General features: G+C 36.6%; 1 protein-coding gene across 2 annotated transcripts in view; it reads left to right on the top strand.

Moving 5' to 3' along the window:
- Window positions 1-22,423, top strand: part of npnta (nephronectin a) — an 85,403-nt gene that overhangs the window by 38,085 nt on the left and 24,895 nt on the right. The window contains exons 3-5 of one of the 2 annotated variants that reach the window (XM_051703271.1): window positions 1,734-1,826; window positions 8,921-9,013; window positions 19,430-19,549. In XM_051703271.1, the coding sequence (XP_051559231.1) occupies window positions 1,734-1,826; window positions 8,921-9,013; window positions 19,430-19,549 (306 nt within the window). The remainder of the gene's footprint in view (window positions 1-1,733; window positions 1,827-8,920; window positions 9,014-19,429; window positions 19,550-22,423) is intronic. The other variant, XM_051703272.1, reaches the window with a different exon arrangement.

Genomic DNA, 22,423 nt, shown 5'->3' with positions numbered 1-22,423 from the left:
TCAAAATTTAAGTCCTTTTTTTACTTTAAATCTCATGTGGTGTCATGTGGAAAGTCACATGTGGTGCCTGTTTAGTTTCACTTCCACATCTGAAAAGTGAAAATAGAGAAAATTTTGAGAAAAAAAGGACTTAAATATTGATCTGATTCTCACCCACACCTAACATATCACTTCTGAAGACATGGATTTAACCAATGGAGTCATAGAGATTACTTTTATGATTCCTTCATGTGATTTTTGGTGCTACAAAGGTCTGGCCACCATTCACTTGCACTGTAAGGACCCACAGAGCTCAGATATTCTTCTAAACAATGATTGTTTGTGTTCTGCTGAAGAAAGTAATGTACATACACATCTGGGATGGCATAAGGGTGAGTAAATGATGAGAGAATTTTCCTTTTTGGCGAACTATCCCTTTAATAAGCTGAAAATGTATGTGATCATGTGAATGCCTTAAATGGAGTCGGCCATTTCTAGGCCTGTCCCATTCGCAAAATTGTCTCAGTGCACTGAAACATTAACTCCCTAAAAACGCTCAATTTCCAGAAATGTCATCATTCTGAAGTACCTCAAGTCATTAAAAGGTGAGCACAAGTGTAAAATTCTGAAGTCAAAGCATTATTTTCTCTTTAAAAGGGATTTTGTTTGTAATTGTCTTTTATCTATAATGTGCATGAAAGGGAAACAATCTTTTTAACATAAGAGTTTTAGCAGAAGATTAAAAATACACTCCTTTGTATATTTATTTCTTCATTTATGTTATTTAACTTTCATAGTAACACTGTACGTTTTAATATCTACAACGAAAATGCCTGATATTTTGTTTCATACAGCAATGTTGTTGATTAATACCAGATGTGTTTTAACTCGTGACCTTGAAATCGTATCATAGGTAATGAGTCATAAGTGTACCAATGTTCAGTGGATGAACACGCTTGCCAGTGTCCGAATTCGTGTTCATGATATACTGATTCACGATATAGGGAACTAACGTGATAAAACGCATCCACTTTTACCGGCATTCTTACCTGCTCATACAATGTGCACTAGTGTTGTGCGCATGCCTGTTTACATTTTTACATCAAAAGCAGAGAATGGTTTGATTTCAAATCTCATTTAAACAGTTTTCACTGGAATTTTTTAATAAGCTGATGTTTGTAGTTTCGGTAGCGAATTGGTATGCATGTAAACGTGCTCATTGTGGGATGCAATATAGTAGGTGCTAAACAGAAAAATTGCATACTGTGGACAGTGTATTGCATACTACTTTCTATCAAAAATAATGGGTGATAGTCGTTTAATTTGACTAGAGCCTCAATTCACCTTACTGTACATCAGCTCTTGGGAACTTCACCACCAATCTTGTATCTTAAAGGTTTCCAACATTGCACAGCTCTGGCTCCCAATAAAAATGTGAGATGTAATGAGTCATAAAAAGATGTGAGGTGGTCCGTACACTCTCCATGTCCCAAGTTCATTAAAACGACCAAGGCAAACAATGAATTATTGATGTAGGGGGCCAGTGCTCCAAAATAATGATTTTGTGTCTCTCTCAACACAATATCCTTAAAGTCTAATTGTACAGACACTTGTTCTTATTTCCCATAGCAAGTAAGGTAGATTTTTCTAAATGGGAAAACTAAAGGCTGTTTCATGTTACATGTTTCTATGTCTAATGCACTGACTCTGGCATTTGGTGTTGAAATGATACTGATCATCATTTTTGCCTACAGCTGTATGCCAGCACGGATGCAAACATGGAGAATGTGTGGGACCCAACAAATGCAAGTGCCATCCGGGTTACACAGGAAAAACATGCAACCAGGGTAAGTACTGAAGTACAAATCGATTAAATTAATTAATTAAATGAACTTAATTCTTAAGTGCCAATTTGTCAATGACTTTATTTGGTCTCTTGATGTAGTTGTCACCCTGTATTTCTAATCAGCACAATGTATTGACAGTAATGGGATTAACCACAGATTATTTAGCAGAGATGGGCCTCTTCTATTAAAATGAATGGGAGAAATTGGAACGCTCAACCAAGAAGCTCTGAGTGCCCAATGGTCAACGGATGTAGAAAGGAAGTCCCACCTTACAGTTAAAAGAGCCAATCATCTTTTAGATACTGACATCGCCTGTCAATCAACTCGAGAACGATGAGTTGCAGACTCACAGCATGCAAATTAGCTATACAAGCCGGGAACATTTTGTTTTGCGTAATATGAAGTAAAGAGTCAAAATTTATGATACCAGTATTGTCAGATTTTATTGCTGATTTGAAATATGTTCTTTGATCGTAATCTTGACCAACCGTTTTGGAGATTTCGGTCTTTCCCCATTCAAGTAGATAGGAGCTGCACGGACATAACTGGAAATAGCATCCCGAGAGCGTTCCAGAAATGGCCGACAGTGGACTAACTTGCTAGAAAGACTTTGGATTAACACTTGCCAATCACCAAATGGATAAATATTTGCTTTGGCGAATACAGAAAACGACATTAACTGCCAGTTGGCCAGAAATTTGATCAAGAACGGTAACATAGTACCATTTAAATTGAGCTGAAATAATTATACTCTAAACGATGACATGACATGAGCGATTCAAATAAAAAACATACAAATGGTCTACTGTAGAAAAAATATTTTTTGCGACGTGCACATCGAATAATGACTTTTACCACTGTGGAAAATTCGAAACATCGTACGTTTATTTAGGATGCCTTAAGTTTTCTTTTCCCTAGAACTTGTTGTGGCGACACATAGAGTGTGTGGCATATTCTTTAAATGTAATTTACATAAAGATAATTCAAAATACAGTTTTATGCCCCGTAAACATTTTTTATTTTATTTTATTTTTTTCTCAATTCACCCATCATTGGCTGGTGTGGCAAAACATTAATTCGGGGCCCTGGATGTTGTATCAAGTTTTATAGTGATTCAGGAAGTGAAGCTTACCCCTTTACACGATAATATCTCAATTACGGCTGAGAACACAGCACCGAAATAAAACTGAGCCTTGGGACTAGATACTGTCTGAAGTCATCTCATCAGAAGAACGCCGGAGATAACCCCTGATTTAAAACAGCACATTTCCATTTGAGAGGAGGAAGCTAGGAGACTTAGAGAGCGGATTCCGTGCCCTTGCAAGGCAAAAGGAGAAGGTGTAATTAAAAGATGGGAGGGAAGGAAAAACAATCCCCTGTGGAATGTGGAATAGTATCTTTTCGGTTTCTCTTGCGTCGTGGTCTTGTGTCAAGTAGATGAAGCTGCTTTGCCTTGCTGGAGAGAGCAGAAATGATTTCTTTTTCATAACAGATTACATTTCTATCAGCTTAAAAAGGCTCTTATGGCCAAAGCGATTAAAAGTATCAGATGGTTTTAAGGGAAATGACAGATGATTATATGATGCCTAGGGCTTATTTGTCTTGCATGCTTTAAACGTTGACAGGTGCTGTTTAGAGCAGATGCCTGGGTGGCATATTAAAATTATCAGTGGAAATAATCAAGCCTTTAATTTTCAGCGGCTGACTGAAGTGCTTATCAAGCCGCTAAGTGTTTTTGTTTATCGGATTTATCTATAGCAAAACAATCAGCATGCTAATTAAGTAATTGCATTCAAGATGCCCAATCACTTTTATTTCATTAGATATTTCAATTGCTAATATTATTCATGATTGATTTTTAAACAGGTTTCAAGCTGGTATTTTGTGCCATTTGATCTGAACAACGCAAAGTCAGAATTTCTGTTTCTTTACAGTTCTACATAACTGTCTCCATTGTATTTAAAGGTGCACTCAGTAACTTTTGTCTTTGTGTCATCTTGCACTTACACTGACACCTAGTAGCTTGGATGCAGCATCATTTAAAATCTATAGTTTCAGATTCCATTGTAGAAATTTAGAATTCACAATCAGCCATGATTAATGTAATCCATGAGTTAAAGTGTCCAATAACAGAGCGGTTACTAAAGTTAAGTGAGAAATATTCATCAGGTCATGTGATTCTAACATGGCAGCCTCCCATGACAGGACCCTCTCCATGTAGAATAAAACAACTTTTATAAGGTTACTGATATGACTGGAGTCTTCATTTTAATGTGAGTGGTCATAATTTCCTACATTGCAAAATGTAGTTAGTTAAACTTTTTTAATGAGGAAAAAATTACTGAGTGTACCTTTAATGATGCAGATATAATATAACATTAAATTCTATATTATATCTGAAACACAAATAAAATGGATAGTTTTGTAAAACAGTATATAGTTTCAGACTCTAAAGTCTGATTGCAATAAATTTGTTTGCAAAAAGATACTTAGCTTTGTATTGCGCATAAGAATACTCCTTAACCATAGTTAAATCCCAGTAACGGACAACCTTTAGTGGCTTATTGTTTTAATAAAATGGAGGCATCAGCAATATGATTAAAGACACATTTAATAAATAAAAAGATTAGGTACAATCAGGCTACATCCGCATTAATACGGGTATATTGGAAAACGATTTCGAAAGGCTCTCCGTCAACACTGAAATTTTCAAGCATTTTCCAAAAATTCTCGTCCACACTGGAACGTATGAAATCTCTTAAATCCCCTTACCAAAAATCGCCATTCCTTGTACAGTCTGAAATGCAATTGTCCTCGTGTTCCATCGCCGGGCAGCAATTCCGAGTAAACTTCCTGTTGCCTTTGAAGGAAGGTTACAACATGCAATATGAAGGTTGTACAACGTAACATTTATTTTTAACAATGCTATCAAAGTGAATATCAGACACAACAATGTTGATAAAACATGGGCCACCATCTTGATTGCTTTGGGTTGAATGGATAACGTGACTGCGTCACATAACAGCAAATACGTCATCGATTTCAGATATCAACATTTTCCCTTTCCACACTACAACGCGAAGATGGCGTTTTCAAATGTATTCACTTGGGAGAGCGTTTTCGAAAAGCTCAGTTTTTGCTGTCAAAAATGCCGTCTCAGTGTGGACAGAAGGCCAAAACTTAGAGAAAAAGATGCGTTTTCAAACGAAAGCGTTTTAGTGTGGACGTGGCCTCAGACGATCTGGTCTGAATTCTGGAGAGATGTGTAATAGATAATTGCATTTATTAATAATAATAGCAATAAACAGTATAAAATCATATAGTTCATTCAGTCGCAATACTATTGAATTTAATTGATGTGTGGTAACAGTTGTGCGGATCACTTCAAACGAATTTTGAAAATCTGAGCTATAACTGGACATTTTATTTTGTTTTTGGTCCCTTTTAACTCATATAGATAAAATCACAGACATTAACTTACAGAAATCCAGCAAATTAGCTTTTTTTGCAATAAAAGCATGATTAGCATTGGCATCCTTTGATCTGTTGTGTCAAGAGTGCCTGGAGTTGATTTTCACTGTAATGTCACTGTCATGGAGATGACATGAGGCAGATGGGCATCTTTGCCCAGAACAAATAAACTCATTAAACACTAATTTATTTAGGAGTGAGATGACACTGTGCGGCATTCGGCTCTCCACAGATCAAATCAATTTAATAAGGTGCTAATATTTAGCGGGGGTCTCCGTAAATAAGAAGCTGCTTACTTGCTGTTCATGGTGCCTGTCAGGAATCCATTATGGGGCCTGACTGTGTACATCAAGCGTTGTGGATTTCTTTTCAACATCAAGATAGATCTGTTTTGGAGAAGGACATCTAACAATGTTTAGATGACTTTATCCAGGGTACACTTCCTCATTGTCATCCTACATGCGTAACCCATGTTGAACACTCATTTCATTAAAAGAGGAATTATCATGGAGCTGCTATAATATCCCTAATACCTGACAGATATCACTGAAATTAGATGCTCCAACATAGTCTTATGCCAAAGTTGGCAAAATCATAAATTATCATACGAGCTGGCTTGTACAAAATGCATGATTTGTACTCCAATTCAGACAAATCAATTAACCAACGCAATTTCAAATCAGTGCAATACAGGATTTCATTTTAAGCTAGCTTGCTATTTAAAGGCGAGGTCACATTTACCTTTGCACAGCGAAATTTTGCGGGCTAAATACAGTAATCTCAGTGGGAATATGTGCAATCGTAAATTTCACGCAATGGACTTTTGGTGGTGAAGAATTTCACTTCACAGATTTTGCATGGAGTTCAAGTTTGGTAAACTTTGACAGGCAAATTCGCCGTGTTGACCGATGGGTAATTACTTGGTTTGGCAGTGACCTCTGTGTGAGCGGTGCTTCACAGCTGCACTGAGTATTCACAATAGAAAAGGGTATAATTTTAGCGGTGCTTTTGTTTTTAACTTCACTCTCACAGAGTATTAAGTGCACCATGAAAAGTAGGCTTATTTCACAATTCGTTTTTTTTGCTGGTTTCACATGCGCTCAAAGTCCACCCATGCCTCCCTTGCCTGCAGAATTACGGCGTGCTAAGGTAAGTTAAGACTTTAAGCCTTTATACTTTATCTATAGAGGATAAAATGTCCCTAATATCTGACAGATATCAGCAAAATTTATGCTCCAACAAATTCTCACACTGCGTCCGAATATCCATACTTCTCTACTATATAGTATGCCAAAAGCAGTATGCCAATGGAACAGTATGTCCAGCAGTAAGTGAGAAATACCCGGATGACCTACTATTTCCGTGAGATTTTTAAGTGCGTATCGACTGGACACTTAACGGTCCCATTCCTCGGGAGCTGAGGCGACATCACGTCAAAACACTGAATTTAAATGAATGCCAGTGAATCTCGAGTCGGACACCTCTTCTCAACTGTAAGTGATATATATACCAAAATATCTATATATATCAAAATATAGCCAATATCGATGTTCTTACATCATATATTTGGGTCACGAGACGATGCCCGCGTCCTCAGAGTAAGTATGTCCGAAATCTATTCATACTACTCGCATGCATAGCTAAAAGAACGTACCAATTTACCAGCCGAGAAGTGCATCCTTCATCAAATACAGTACATACTGTAACAATATGCAGTTTCGGATGCAGCATCACATTAAACTCATAAGTAAGCAGCTAGAAAAATTGTAAGATGACGAACGAGTTGGCTCATACACTACTATATGACTGTCCACAATTTTACATCAACACCTATTCAGAATTAATTAATTGGCCCACCCTGGTGAACAACAGTGTGACACTCTGTGAACATAACATACGACTTACTTACGAAGAGGTCAACCAATCATAACAGAACTTATGTACATATAGAAGTCTTAAAGGTACAGTAACAAAAACAGCCTGTATAATTGTCAGTGTCTAGAGAGTGGGAAATGATATGGTAAAACCAAATTATGGCTTTTTTTGGTACAAGAAAACCTGACTAACATTATAAGAGAACTTAAAATGAAATAAAATTGTATGGCAAAATCATGAAGATATTGACTCTCACTGTTGGCACAAGCACACATTTAAACAGCTGCATAGTTTGCCTCATCCATCTAAATGTTTGAATTTTAATAAGACAGAGGCATAATAATAGTTAATGTGTTTTGTTTATGGAAAAATGCTGTTAATTTCCATGTGATATTTAGAAGTTGGAAAGCCAAGCACAGCTGAAAGGATTAAATGGGATTCTTTACATGTCACCATGTAATAAGGCCATGAAGTGACTGCATTGTTCTGTAACACTGACATTCCCTCCTGTTTTCTTTTTTCCAATGTCAATCATGGACAGTTGTCGGTCACTGTACTCAGTTTTTTTGAAAGCAGAAGGGTTATATCACAATGTTAACACTTTAAATACCCAACCCTACTGGCACTCTTATGCTATATTTAGGTTTTGTCTCTTTGTTCAGCACTAATAATAACAGAAATGTTCCAGGCATGGTGCTTGGTGCTCACCATGTAATTATGCAGCTCAAACCTAGCGCTGCCTATTTGTATTTTTTTCCAAAATCAGATTGAGGACAAAATACTTCCGATAATTGTCCATACTATCTATTCTCTACAGACCAGGAATGCAACATTGTACTTTCTTTAAAGAGAACATGAACTCAGATTTGACCCCATTTACTTGAAACATGTTACATTTGTACTTAAAAGCATACCTCGGGTCTTTTGGTGACCTGAATCATAAAATTATTTCCCGTCCTACGTTATTTTCCACTAAATCTTCTGTTTATTTTGGAAATACACTAACTGAGCACTTTTTTAGGAACACTGTGGTCCTAATAAATGGCTCAACATGGTCTTCTGATGTTTTAGCCCATCCACCTCAAGGTTCGACGTGTTGTGCTGAGATGCTATGCGGCTCACTACAGTTGTACAGAGTGGTTATCTGAGTTACCATAGTCTTTCTGTCTGCTAAAACCAGTCTGGCTATTCTTCGTTGACCTCTCCCATCATCAAGGCCTTTCCGCCTACAGAACTGCCGCTCACTAGATTTTTTTTTGTTTTGGGCACCATTCTGTGTAAACTCTAGAGACTGTTGTGTGTGAAAATCCCAGGAGATCAGCAGTTACAGAAATACTCAAACCAGCCCGTCTGCACCAACAATCATGCCATGGTCCAAATCACTGAGATCACATTTTTTCCCCATTCTGGTGATTGATGTGAACATTAACTGAAGCTCCTTACCCGTGTCTCAATGATTTTATGCATTGCACTGCTGCTACACGATTGGCTGATTAGATAATTGCATAAGTAGGTCTACAGGTGTTCCTAATAAAGTGCTCAGTGAGTGTACGTCACATCGTGAACATTAGATGCATTGCAAATACCGCTTCATGTTTTCTTTAACCCACCTAAACATAATCATCTCAATGCCTAATGTTAACACTCTCCTCTCCAGGAACATGGATTGCTCAAAGGTGTGTTTTGTAATTGTTTTTGTCCTCATTATCCTGTGTACTTTTATTTCTCTGTTGTCTTCAACCCTAAAGAAGAGCAGGCCTATATTATCCCCCCATCGTGGCACAGTCACCCTCCTGTTTATGTTTCCATGGACCACCAGCCGATGGGGGTGTCGTCAGAGGGTGAGCTAATCCTCTGTGTGTGATTTTCATGTAAGACCGCTTATCGGATGACGCCTCTGGCCCATGTGCATGGTGCAGTCTGCTTAGCCCAGCGAGAGTGAATAAAATGGGATCCCGTTTTAGCAGATCCCATAGCCTACACAGGCATGGCCGGAATGACATGGGGAAAGCCATGCATGCCTTGGCAGAAACACACACACACACAAAGCCTTTTAGAAGAGGCAGTGCTGTTTCACCCTGCTTTCTTTCTCCCACACACTTATCCTGTCTATGTCTGTCAGCTCCTCTGAACTTCTGATGCAGGACATCTTTCATCTGCGAGCACACAAGAGGTTGCCAAGCTGCTCTCCACCGATCTGTCCCTCTTTAACCTCTCCTCTCCTTCTTCTGTCCTTCTCTTCAATTTTAGGCCCATCTCAAGTATTCCGTCACTTGAATAATGTCTGTCATAATATCATTGTTGTCGTCCATTTCTATGGACACATCTGAGTGATATATCAACCCAGATAGCACAAGTACATCTTAGAGATGTTTGTTTTAGATATTTTCATCTAGAAAGCATCACAAGAAAATCATAAACATCTCAAAGACATCTGCTGAATGTCTTATTGACATCTGAGAGGAAACGTCTTATATATGTATTGCAGATAAGCAAACAACATAAAAAATATGTCTTCTAGATGTAAAAACACACATCAAATAGACGTCTGGGTGATGTATGTATGCTATCAGGGAAACGACTTGTGAAATTGTCATTTTAAAGTGAACTCTCCTTGCAAAAACTTACCATGGTAACCGAAGTTCCCACCAAAATACCAGTAACTCCTGTTATTGTTCCCTTATGCAATTTTATAGCAGTAAACATAAATAACTACCAAAAATCAGCTTATTCAAAATATCCGACAATGCAAGAAAATTGAATTTACATGAGATTGGAAATCAGAATATTCTCAGCTTTTGACATCAAAACATAAACAGTCATGTGCACTTAATGGGCAAAAATCTACATGTGCCAACTGTTTATGACCTAACCCTGAAAAGGAAAGCCCTTTAAGTCATTTACATGATCATGACCACACACGCTGTCAGCTTATTAAGCATTGTTCATGCTAATAGATTTATTAACTGTAGAAATTGGTACTTTGACAGAAACTATGGATTTCATCTGAAACTATGGTTCCCATTGTAAAAGGGTGGTATAATGGCTCTCTGCTTCAGGTTTTCAACATCTTAACACTTCGTACCCTCTGTTTTCTTCCTACCAGATTGGACAATTTTTTTTTTATTATTTTTTTTTTATTATTATTATTTTGATCATTAGTTTGCTGTAGCTCAGAGATGTCTCCTGTCAGAAATGGCTATTCTGGGAATGCAACATTTCGTTTTTGCTGTTTTCAGCTTTATTTTAGTGAGCAACGGGCCAATGAGTCTTCTGTAACGGCTAGAAAAGTCTCCTCTTCACCTCCCTTGACAGTAACAGAAGTTTGTACTGAGTTGCCTCATCGTTTTTCCAAACATTTTGTCTTAGAGCAGTTTGTCCACATGGTGCTCAGAGAGTTACTGCTTACTGACATATCAAAGAGAAAACACTTTAGGGGAGAAAAATGAACAGGATGGAAATGCAGGGTTGGGATTCTGAGAATTTACAGACAATTTGTTATTACTTGGTACAGTGTGTAAGGTCAGGTTAGCTTTAGGGACTGCATACCACATTATTATAACTTAAAGGAATAGTTCACCCAAAAATTAAAATTCTGTCATAATTTACTCACTTTCATGTCATCCCACACTTGTATGTTTTTATCTTCTTCGGTGAAACACAAAAGGCAAAATGTCATAGCTGCCTCATATTTTGATATATCGTATTTGAATGTATGCAAGCACAAATGAGATTTGTGAGCTATGATAGAGATGTTTCAACTAATGATGTTTTATATTCTGTTCCTGATAATATATATGTATATATATATATATATATATATATATATATATATATATATATATATATTTGTACGAATGCTTGGAATGTAGCATTGAGATGAATGGGCCAATTTAATGGTGCTTTTATGTCATCTTTTGGAACATTATGCAGCCCCCATCCCCATTCACTTTCAGTGGATGGAAAAGAGCAGCTATGACATTCTGTAAAACCACTTCTTTTGTGTTTTAGATTGGGATGAGAGCAAATAAATATTGACTGAATTTTCATTTTTGGGTGAACTATTCTATTAATATTCATTGTAAATTATTCTTTTTCCAAATGATTTTTTGTCTTGCCACATTTCCATTTTCTAATTTCAATGGCTTTTTTCAGTCCACAGATGATATCCACAAGAAAAGAGTGTGTCAAAGCAATGGTCAACGTTAGTCAATTATCCCCTAATCATCATGAAATTGCTGCCTAATTAGGAATTTAAATTCTCTCTGAGGGTGTAATTACGGTTTCTTAGCAGCTGAAAGCTACATATGTGGTTAGAAGGGATTGCTGCACTGTGACAAGGTGTTGAAGATTTTAACTTATTTTTCTTTTCATAGATTGTTTTTTTTTCCTTTGGTCAATTTTTAAATTGTTTTCTACTTTGCAACTGAGATATTAATTTGATCCTTTTTTGGAATATAGAAGTGTAAGATGGACAAAATCTTGTATTATTACAAAACAAGTAGTTACTGTAATATAATTACTTTTTTAGTCAAAAGGTAGTGTAATACATTACATTTGATGATCATGTATGTATCATGAAAAGATGATGCAAGATGGCGCCATGGATAGCAGCCTCGGTATTGTACGGTTTCAATTCTTTTGTTGTTTTTGTTTCTTTGTCCTGTGTTTAGGAATCTTTTTCCAATCAGTTTCACCAGGGACGAACTGCTGAACGTTCGGCAGCACATAGCATACTTTTCCCGGTGTTTGACTATTTGCATGCTTTGCTGGACATTTTAGTCAGAGGCGCAGCTTTGCTGTTCAAGAGATGCAGGCGAGGGAGACGAGCTGGCACGCTGGTCAGGCTCCGTCGGCGTGACTTTCACACAGCCCTGCCAAGTATTCATCTTGTGAATCTCCACTGTCTTCCTAACAAAACGGATGAACTACATCTCCTCACCTGTACAAACAAGGACTTTTCAACCTCTGCTGTCTTGTGTTTCACAGAAACCTGGCTGAGTGAAGCCATTCCGGACAGCGCATAACATCTGCCAGGCTTTCAGCTGTTTAGAGCGGATCGCGTCGCGGATTTACGGGGAAAACGAGAGGCGGCGGAACATGCTTTTACATCAATGAAAGTTGGTGTACAGATGTAACAACGTTAAAGAAGATGTGCTATCCTAATTTGGAAGCGCTCTTTATTAACTGTAAGCCTTTCTACTTGCCGCGGGAGTTTTCCTTGTTTATTCTGGTGAGTGTTTATATCGCTCCAAACACATGTGTGAATGCAGTGCTGCAACAGCTGGCTGATCAAATCACACAGGAACAACAATACCCGGACTCAATTATTATTATTCTTGGTGATTTTAACAAAGCAAACCTCACCTGTGAACTGCCCAAATACAAACAGCACATTACATGCCCAACCAGAGACAGAAATATACTGGATCACTGCTACACAACAATAAAGGATGCATATCACTCTGTCCCTAGAGCAGCTTTGGGACTCTCTGATCATTGTCTGGTTCATCACCTTTCAACCTACAGGCAGAAACTAAAATCTGCTAAACCTGTAGTAAAGACTGTAAAGAGATGGACCAATGAGCTGGAACTACAAGCCTGCATTGACTGCACTGATTGGAGTGTTTTTGAGGCTGCAGACACCAATCTGGACAAGCTCACAGATATTGTAAGATCATATATCAGTTTCTGTGAGGATATTTGCATTCCTAGGACTTATTTAACATACAACAAAAACAAACCGTGTTTTACAGCAGAACTCAGGCAGCTTCGTCAGGCCAAAGAGGATGCTTACAGAGTTGGGGATAAAGTCTTGTACAATCAGGCCAGGAACACACTGAATAAGGAAATCAGAGTGGCTAAAAGAAACTATTCTGATAAGCTGAAAAACAAATTTTCAGCTAACGACCCTGCATCAGTGTGAAGTGGCCTGAAACTGCTTGCTAACTACATGACTCCTTCCCCAACACTGTAGTGGACCAACAACTGGCTGACGACTTGAATGTGTTCTTCTATATATCTGAAAGGCCCAATCTCACACCCCACATCCGCTCTGACTTTCACTTCACACAAACACCTACACCTCTTGCAACCCCCCTCCTGCTACTCAACCTGCACTTAAGATCTGTGAAGAAGAGGTGTGCCGTGACTTCCGAAAACAAAAGACAAGGAAAGTACAGGGCCCAGATGGCGTTTCACCCACTTATCTAAAATCCTGTGCTAACCAGCTGGCCCCCATCTTCACACTGATCTTCAATAGATCACTGGAGCAGTGTGAAGTCCCATGCTGCTTCAAATGCTCAGTCATCATTCCTGTCCAAAAGAAACCCAAAATCACAGGACTTAATGACTACAGACCTGTCGCCCTGACGTCCGTGGTCATGAAATCATTTGAGAGACTGGTGTTGGCCCACCTGAAGGATATCACTGGACCCTTTCTAGATCCCCTTCAATTTGCATATTGAGCAAACAGGTCTGTGGATGATGCAGTCAACATGGGATTGCATCATATCCTGCAACATCTGGACAGACCAGGGACATATGCAAGGATCCTTTTTGTGGACTTCAGTTCAGCTTTCAACACCATAATCCCAGCTATTCTCCAGACTAAACTACACCAACTCACCAGTTTTCTGACAGACAGGCAGAAGCTAGTGAGACAGGGGAAATTCACTTCCAGCACATGTACAATCAGCACCGGTGCACCTGTCAAGGTCCTGAAGTTCGCAGACGACACTACAGTCATCCGGCTCATCCAAGATGACAATGAGTCTGCATACAGAAGGGAAATTGAACAGTTGGCTGTCTGGTGCAGTCAAAACAACCTTGAGCTGAACACGTTCAAAACGGTGGAGATGATTGTGGACTTTAGGAGGAACACCCCAACATTGACCCCCTTCACCATTCTAAACAGCACTGTGGCAGCAGTGGAGTCATTCAGGTTCCTGGGACCGGTTGCACCAGCTGTGCGTAAGTTCAAACTTAGCCTAGTTGTGGCATAAATGGGCACTAAGTCACAATTTACGCACTACTAAATATTTGAGCATTGCACCATTAAACTTAGGTAGAACGTAACCCTATGTATAAACTAAATATTTACGGAAGCATCCGACCAGGAGTAACGGATGAAATAAAAAAGCAGACTGATTTTTTTATGACATCAATGAGCTCATGTTTTGTGTGACAGGCATCAATCATTTGGACATACATTATGATGTTGACATTTACGAGAGAGAGAGCGAAAATGTTTTACTTTAGCATCTCTTCAGCATGAAACCGATCTAACGGTGCAGTTTTCAGGGTGCATCGCCCGGTATCAAGTTTCAACACATTCAATATATATATATGATATTAAAATGAATAAATGTCTATTTTTTCAGCCTGTTGTATTAGTATTTATTTATCACCCATTATTTATTTTAGATACAGTTCCTATATATTGTTATTTACACAGGGCAAATATATTATTTATCAAATCTACTTTTATTACGTATCGTATTTTTATGGGGATATAATTTATTACAGCTGACAGTTACGTGAGCAAACAAGGTTTGAACATCAACCGTAGCGAGATAAACTTAAATTCACAGCTTTTTAACACTTCTGTGTACAAATTTGAAGGCTGCTTATTGGATAAATACAGGTAAACGTCATATTATGTGACTACGCAGTAATTTACGGAGAGCTTACGACCTACTAGTTAAGTCTTGCCTTAAGAACAGGTGGTACTTAGTTACAAACTAACTAGTAGTTACTAAGACTTTAGTGTGAACTTTACGTCCCAACTTACGTGAGAATTTACGCACAGCTGGTGCAACCCTACCCTGGGCACTACCATCTCACAGGACTTGAAGTGGGAGACCCACATTGACTCCATTGTTAAAAAGCCCAGCAGAGGTTGTATAACCTTTGCCAGTTGAGAAAGTTCAACCTGCCACAGGCGCTGCTGATACAGTACTACTCAGCAGTCGTTGAGTCTGTCCTCTGCACTTCAGTAAAATGTCTGGTCTGGTGCAGCTATGAAATCAGATATCAGAAGACGACATAGCAAAGTTCGGACAGCTGAGAGGATCATTGGTTGCCCCCTGCCCTCCCTTCAAGAACTATACACTTCCAGAGTGAGGAAAAAGGCTGTAAAAATCACTCTGGACCCCACTCACCCTGCCCACTACCTTTTTGAACTGTTGCCTTCTGGCCGAAGCTAAAACTGCCCTATTGAGCAATAATTAACAGTTTAAAAAAAACAGTTTAGTCTTTTTATATTTATCCAACACATCCTAGCTCTGACATTACATTCCCTTACACTGTATATAACAGATTTATATTTGCACTACGTGTATATATATATATTCTTATTGTGTATTCTATATATACTTTATTTTCTATTAATGTTTTTATTTTTATTCTATTTTTATTTATTTATTTATTTATTATTATTTTTTATTATTTTCTTTGTCTTGTTGTATTGTTCGTGCACTGGAAGCTCCTGTCATCAAGTCAAATTCCTTGCACGTGTAAGCATACTTGGCAATAAAGCTGATTCTGATTCTGAATTCTAGTAATCAGATTGCAGTTACTTTGAATTAAATTACTTTTAAGTACATTAATACATTGCACATTTCTAAAATTGTATTATTTATGTAGAATTTAAAACATTATGTTTATGTGTACATCTCTTTGTGTTTCTGTGACAGCTGAAGGGTGTGCGCCCCCTAATGAGTCATTGTAAGTGAGAAAGGTGTGGTGCTGAGTGCATGACTTGCGTGCGACAATAAACAAGGAAATACAGACATTATTTTGGGATGATTTGAACAAAAAAACAACTTTTCTGTGAAGAGTGTTTAGGAAGTAACTTAAAAGTAAAGCAGTAAATAATGTGATTACTTTTTCTATGAAGTAATTAGTAAAGTAATTTGATTATAATTTCATATAAGTAATTAGTCATTTGTAGTGGGTTATGTTTTTTGAGTAATTTACCCAACACTGATCACCGTAACGTCATTTAAGGCTGGAAATTAAACCCCCAACATTTTTCTAAATCACATTATCATATGTAGACATTTTTTTGAAATCGCTTCTAATGTAATCATTATTTCTAGAGTGAAAGTACTTGTCTGCGACACAGTTTGCAGAGTAGTCTATTGGTTTCGGCTTGTTTTCGCAAGATTGATATAGCGTAATCTCGATCGGTTAGCACATTTCTATCGTTTCCCTGTATATACCGCCATACTGCCCAGCCCTAATAGATAGTATTTCTTGACTAACATTGTCCTCCCCCACCTCTGCTAATCATCACAGTTAAGTGACCTCCCAGCGGTGCCAATTGCCATTAATACAGTGTAATAGCTGTGGCATTTATCTATTTAAATATATGCCACCTGTCAAATATAGCTAGCATGCGGTTCTCGAGAATGCATTCCATGCATAACCGACCACTAAAGATGGCGCCATTCTCTCAGAACTGGTCCACACCAAAGACACACATGTACCCCAGCCAGAAAGATCTATTTTCAGTCTGGTGCAAATGAGACTGCAGGCATCACGCTACGTGTCTGGCCTGTAAACTTGGCTGTGTACCTTACAGTATTGAGATGGAAGTGATATTGCTAAGCTGATGACCCGTTTGGATAATACTTCAGGATGTATAGCTGAGTACAGTGGTAAACCATGTTCAAACAGTACATGGTGGCTTTAGCAAAATCTCGAATCGAAGTGGAGCATTACTCTCTTTTTCTTAGAGAAAAATCTTTAGACAATATTTTGGTTGTTATTGCCCTCAACCTATGGTAGCCCCTTTGAGAAATCGCTAAATCAGTTAAACCAAAAATTATTAAATGTATGAACATGTATAAAAAGATGACAAATCAAGAATTTGAAAATGAATAAATAAATAATAAGATATAGATAAATATATTTAAATACTGTATTTAAACATATATTTCACATATGTAAATAATACAATTGAAAGTACTTATTTTTAATATTTGTCTACAAAAGTATGTCAATGTTTCTATTAAGTATTGCCCTTTAATTGATTTTCCAGCTGTCATTGTCAATTATTTTAAAATAAAAAGGAAAATCAATTAACAAAAAAATAAAAGATTGACATGACATTTTTCAATGTAGCTATTGAAAATCAGTGTTGGGTGTAATCTAATTACACTGTAATAAAATTACTTTAGTCAAAAAGTATTGTAACTATGATACATCATAGTGTAATACTTTTAAATTCCTGTAATCAGATTACAGTTACTGACTCTCAATTAAGTTAATTACTTTTAAGTACATTACTTGGGTTACATATTTCTACAGTAAAATTATTGATTTAAAACATGAATTACATTTATAATACATAAATCGTGATACTGTTTGTGTTTCTGTGACAGCTGAAGAGTCCTAACAAGTCATTGTAAGGGAGAAACTTGAGGAGCTGGGTGTATGGCTTAATATTTTGTTGAGCAGAAAAATAAACTTTTCTGTGAAGTGTTTAAGAAAGTAACTTAAAAGTGAAGTAATCAGCAATATAATTACTTTTTCAATTAAGTATTCATAAAAGTAATCTGATTACATTTTAGAGTAAATAGTAATTTGTAGTGTATTACTTTTTTGAGTAACTTACCCAACAATGCTGATAATTTTGAAGCTATAACAAATGTTAAAATAGTTATTTTAAATATGATTTAGATATAATTGATTTTTGTATATACATTCTAAAAACAATTATAAGATTTACACATTTCAATTTCATAACAAATGTCCATCAAATTGAATTCAGTAATTAAAAAAGTAAAATAAAAAAATAAAAAATATTTTACATTTTATTAATAACTTTTTGTTTAATAATTAAACAATTCAGGGGCCTGGGTAGCTCAGAAAGTAAAGACACTGACTACCACACCTGGAGTTGCAAGTTTGAATCCAGGGCGGGCTGAGTGACTCCAGTCAGGCTTCCTAAGCAATCAATTGGCCCGGTTGCAAGGGTGGGTAGAGTCACATTGGGGTAACCTCCTCGTGGTTGCTATAATGTGGTTCTTGCTTTCGGTGGGGTGTGTGGTGAGTTGTACGTGGATGCCGCGGAGAATAGCATGAAGCCTCCACACCCGCTAGGTTTCCGCGGTAACACGCTCAACAAGCCATGTGATAAGATGCATGGATTGATGGTCTCAGACGCGGAGGCAACTGAGATTCGTCCTCTGCCACCCGGATTGAGGCGAGTCACTACGCCACCACAAGGACTTAGAGCGCATTGGGAATTGGGCATTCCAAATTGGGGAGAAAAGGGCAGAAAATAATAATAATAATTATTATTATTATTCAATTTGATGGAAATTTGTTATGAAATTAAAGGTGTAAGTCTTTGTCTGTTTTATATTGCCCTATTATCAATTTCGCAATGAGCCAGAAGGGAGGCGGCACTCAATCTGCTGTTATTCAAATGTTCCAGAAGCTGTCAGTGAGCGTGTTTGCATGCACAATCTTACACCGATTATGCTTAATATCTTGGGTCATGTAAATGGGTTAGGGTTAGATAGCTTTCCTTTATCGGGTAATATCATAAACGATTTTTGCCAATTACACCGATTTCACGTTGCATGTAAACTATTACCGGCTTTTTGCCGGCTTATTCAAGGTGCATGTCTTGTGCACGTCTGTTAAATATTTTGACATCAAAACTGGAGAAAAAACAGGAAATTTCAAATGTCTTGTAAACATGATTTTCTTGCATTGTTGGGTTTGTAGAATGAGCGAATTTTTGATAGTTATCAACGTATTGTTGTGCATGTAAACACGCTTAGTGGTCAAGGGTGCATATGGTTTATGTTCTCGCTCTTCAAAGTCTAGAAAAAGGGTAAATAGTTTCAAAGTTTATAACATGTTTTAATGTTTTCAAAGTCTAGAAATTAGCTAAAAAGTTTAACTTTGCAGTGTTGTCACAAGGAAGATGTTTTGTGTCTCTGCATCGAAATCCAACATCGGGACTGAGGGTCTTGTTGAAAAATAGATCTCCAGTATTGGAAGCTAAAGAACAGGTTTGTTTAAAATGTATCATGCTGTTGAGCGATACACTTAAGGGTGGGCCTGTCCAGACACGGTGCCCTGTGGTTTCACCCTCTTCCCGTAGACACCGCCTCACAGCTTTGAGAGGATTGCCCTTTCAAATGTAACCTCTAGTTAAGCCTAATTCCTGGCCCTCCCGGCCTTTTCCCTTAAACACGAGGATGTTCTGACCCCCCTCTCTGTTGTTTCTATCGCAGACCTGAACGAGTGTGGCCTCAAGCCTCGACCCTGCAAACACAGGTGCATGAACACATACGGCAGCTACAAATGCTACTGCCTCAACGGATACATGCTGTTACCTGACGGCAGCTGTGGAAGTGAGTCATGTCTCTGGTTTTTTGCAAGTGGTGTCTAACTGTGTCTGTCGCTGTGTTGTTCAATAGACCTTAAAACTTTCTCTTGATTGAGAAAAGAAAGAATGGTCCTGCTACCAGCAGTAAACCACAATAAGTATATGTAATGTGTCTACAAGCGAGATGGCTCAGTTCAGTTAAATTCAATTTGATTTGTATAGCACTTTTCATGATGTATTGTTCCAAAGCAGTTTTAAGGCAGAATAGTGCCTTAAAATTCCTGTTAAGCACTTTGGCCTCTAAAAAAGTATTTGGACTCTTAATTCTCTTTTTCTTGATTGAAAAAGGAAGCATAATACTTGAACATTATATACAGTGATGTATAATGTTTATAAAAGCTAGATGGTTCAATTCAGTTAGTTTTACCATTATGTACAAACTGTAGAAATGGACCATTTTCTTTTATATTCATGCATTTAGCAGAGACTAACAAAGAGTCTTGTTGGTTTAATTTGATTTCAAATGCATTTAATTTAATGCAGGTTGTCTATGTTTGTGTGTGTGTGTGTGTGTGTGTGTGTGTTTGTTTTGGGTTCGTTTTGTTTCGTTTTGTGTTAGTTTTGTTTTACTTAGTTTTGTGTTAGGTTTAGTTTTGTTTCATTTTGTGTTAGGGTTTGTTTTGTTTTTGTCTTGTTTTGTTTTGTGTTTTTTTTAGGGATAGTTTTGTTTTGTGTTAGTGTTTGTTTTGTTTTTATCTTGTTTTGTTTTGTGTTAGCTTTTTTAGGGTTAGTTTTGTTTTGTTTTTGTTTTGTGTTAGGGTTAGTTTTGTTTTGTGTTAGGGTTAGTTTTGTTTTGTTTAGTTTTGTATTTGGGTTAGTTTTGTTTTGTGTTAAGGTTAGTTTTGTTTTGTGTTAGTTTTGTTTTACTTAGTTTTGTGGTAGGTTTAGTTTTGTTTCATTTTGTGTTAGGGTTTGTTTTTGTCTTTTTTTGTTTTGTGTTGTTTTTTTAGGGATAGTTTTGTTTTGTGTTAGGGTTGTTTTGTTTTGCGTTAGTGTTCATTTTGTTTTTATCTTGTTTTGTTTTGTGTTAGTTTTTTTAGGGTTAGTTTTGTTTTGTTTTTGTTTTGTGTTAGGGTTAGTTTTGTTTTGTTTAGTTTTGTATTTGGGTTAGTTTTGTTTTGTGTTAAGGTTAGTTTTGTTTTGTGTTAGGGTTTGTTTTGTTTTTGTCTTGTTTTGTTTTGTGTTAGTTTTTTTAGGGTTAGTTTTGTTTTGTGTTAGGGTTAGTTTTGTTTTGTGTTAGTTTTGTTTTGTTTTGTGTTAGTTTTTTTTAGGGTTAGTTTTGTTTAGTTTTTGTTTTGTGTTAAGGTTAGTTTTGTTTTGTGTTAAGGTTAGTTTTGTTTTGTTTTGTGTTAGGGTTAGCTTTGTTTCATTTTGTGCTAGGGTTTGTTTTGTTTTTGTCTTGTTTTGTGTTAGTTTTTTTAGGGTTAGTTTTGTTTTGTGTTAGGGTTAGTTTGTTTTGTGTTAGGGTCAGTTTTGTTTCGTGTTAGTTTTGTGTTAGAATTAGTTTGTGTTAGTGTTCATTTTGTTTTTGTTTTGGTGTTTGTTTTTTTTAGGGTTAGTTTTGTTTAGTTTTTGTTTTGTGTTAGGGTTAGTTTTGGTTTGTTTAGTTTTGTATTTTGGTTAGTTTTGTTTTGTTTTAGGCTTAGTTTTGTTTAGTTTTTGTTTTGTGTTAGGGTTAGTTTTGTTTTGTGTTAAGGTTTGTTTTGTTTTTGTCTTGTTTTGTTTTGTGTTAGTTTTTTTAGGGTTAGTTTTGTTTTGTGTTAGGGTTAGTTTTGTTTAGTTTTTGTTTTGTGTTAGGGTTAATTTTGTTTTGTGTTAAGGTTTGTTTTGTTTTTGTCTTGTTTTGTTTTGTGTTAGTTTTTTTAGGGTTAGTTTTGTTTTGTGTTAGGATTAGTTTGTTTTGTGTTAGGGTTAGTTTGTGTTAGTGTTCATTTTGTTTTTGTTTTGTGTTTGTTTTTTTAGGGTTAGTTTTGTTTAGTTTTTGTTTTGTGTTAGGGTTAGTTTTGTTTTGTGTTAGGGTTAGTTTTCGTTTGTTTAGTTTTGTATTTTGGTTAGTTTTGTTTTGTTTTAGGGTTAGTTTTGTTTAGTTTTTGTTTTGTGTTAGGGTTAGTTTTGTTTTGTGTTAAGGTTTGTTTTGTTTTTGTCTTGTTTTGTTTTGTGTTAGTTTTTTTAGGGTTAGTTTTGTTTTGTGTTAAGGTTAGTTTTGTTTAGTTTTTGTTTTGTGTTAAGGTTTGTTTTGTTTTTGTCTTGTTTTGTTTTGTGTTAGTTTTTTTAGGGTTAGTTTGTTTTGTGTTAGGGTTAATTTGTGTTAGTGTTAGGGTTTTGTTTTTGTTTTGTGTTAGTTTTTTTAGGGTTAGTTTTGTTTCGTTTTTGTTTTGTGTTAGGGTTAGTTTTGTTTTGTGTTAGGGTTAGTTTTGGTTTGTTTAGTTTTGTATTTTGGTTACTTTTGTTTAGTTTTTGTTTTTGTTTTTGTCTTGTTTTGGTTTAGTTTTTTTAGGGTTTGTTTTGTTTTGTGTTAGGGTTAGTTTTGTTTCATTTTGTGTTAGGGTTTGTTTTGTTTTTGTCTTGTTTTGTTTTGTGTTAGTTTTTTTAGGGTTAGTATTGTTTTGTGTTAGGGTTAGTTTTGTGTTAGTGTTCGTTTTGTTTTTGTTTTGTGTTAGGTTTTTTTAGGGTTAGTTTTGTTTAGTTTTGTTTTGTGTTAGGGTTAGTTTAGTTTAGTTTTGTGTTTGGGTTATTTTTGTTTTGGGTTAGGGTTTGTTTTGTGTTGTTTTTGTTTGCTTTTTTGTCCCCTCTACTCCACATAAAAATCATTGTGAGAGCTCATGGCATCCCTACACTC

This window comes from Myxocyprinus asiaticus, chromosome 7 (assembly GCF_019703515.2).
Source record: "Myxocyprinus asiaticus isolate MX2 ecotype Aquarium Trade chromosome 7, UBuf_Myxa_2, whole genome shotgun sequence".
NCBI lineage: Eukaryota > Metazoa > Chordata > Actinopteri > Cypriniformes > Catostomidae > Myxocyprinus > Myxocyprinus asiaticus.
Note: the sequence above shows the minus strand (reverse complement) of the source record. Positions and strands in the feature narration are given on the sequence as shown.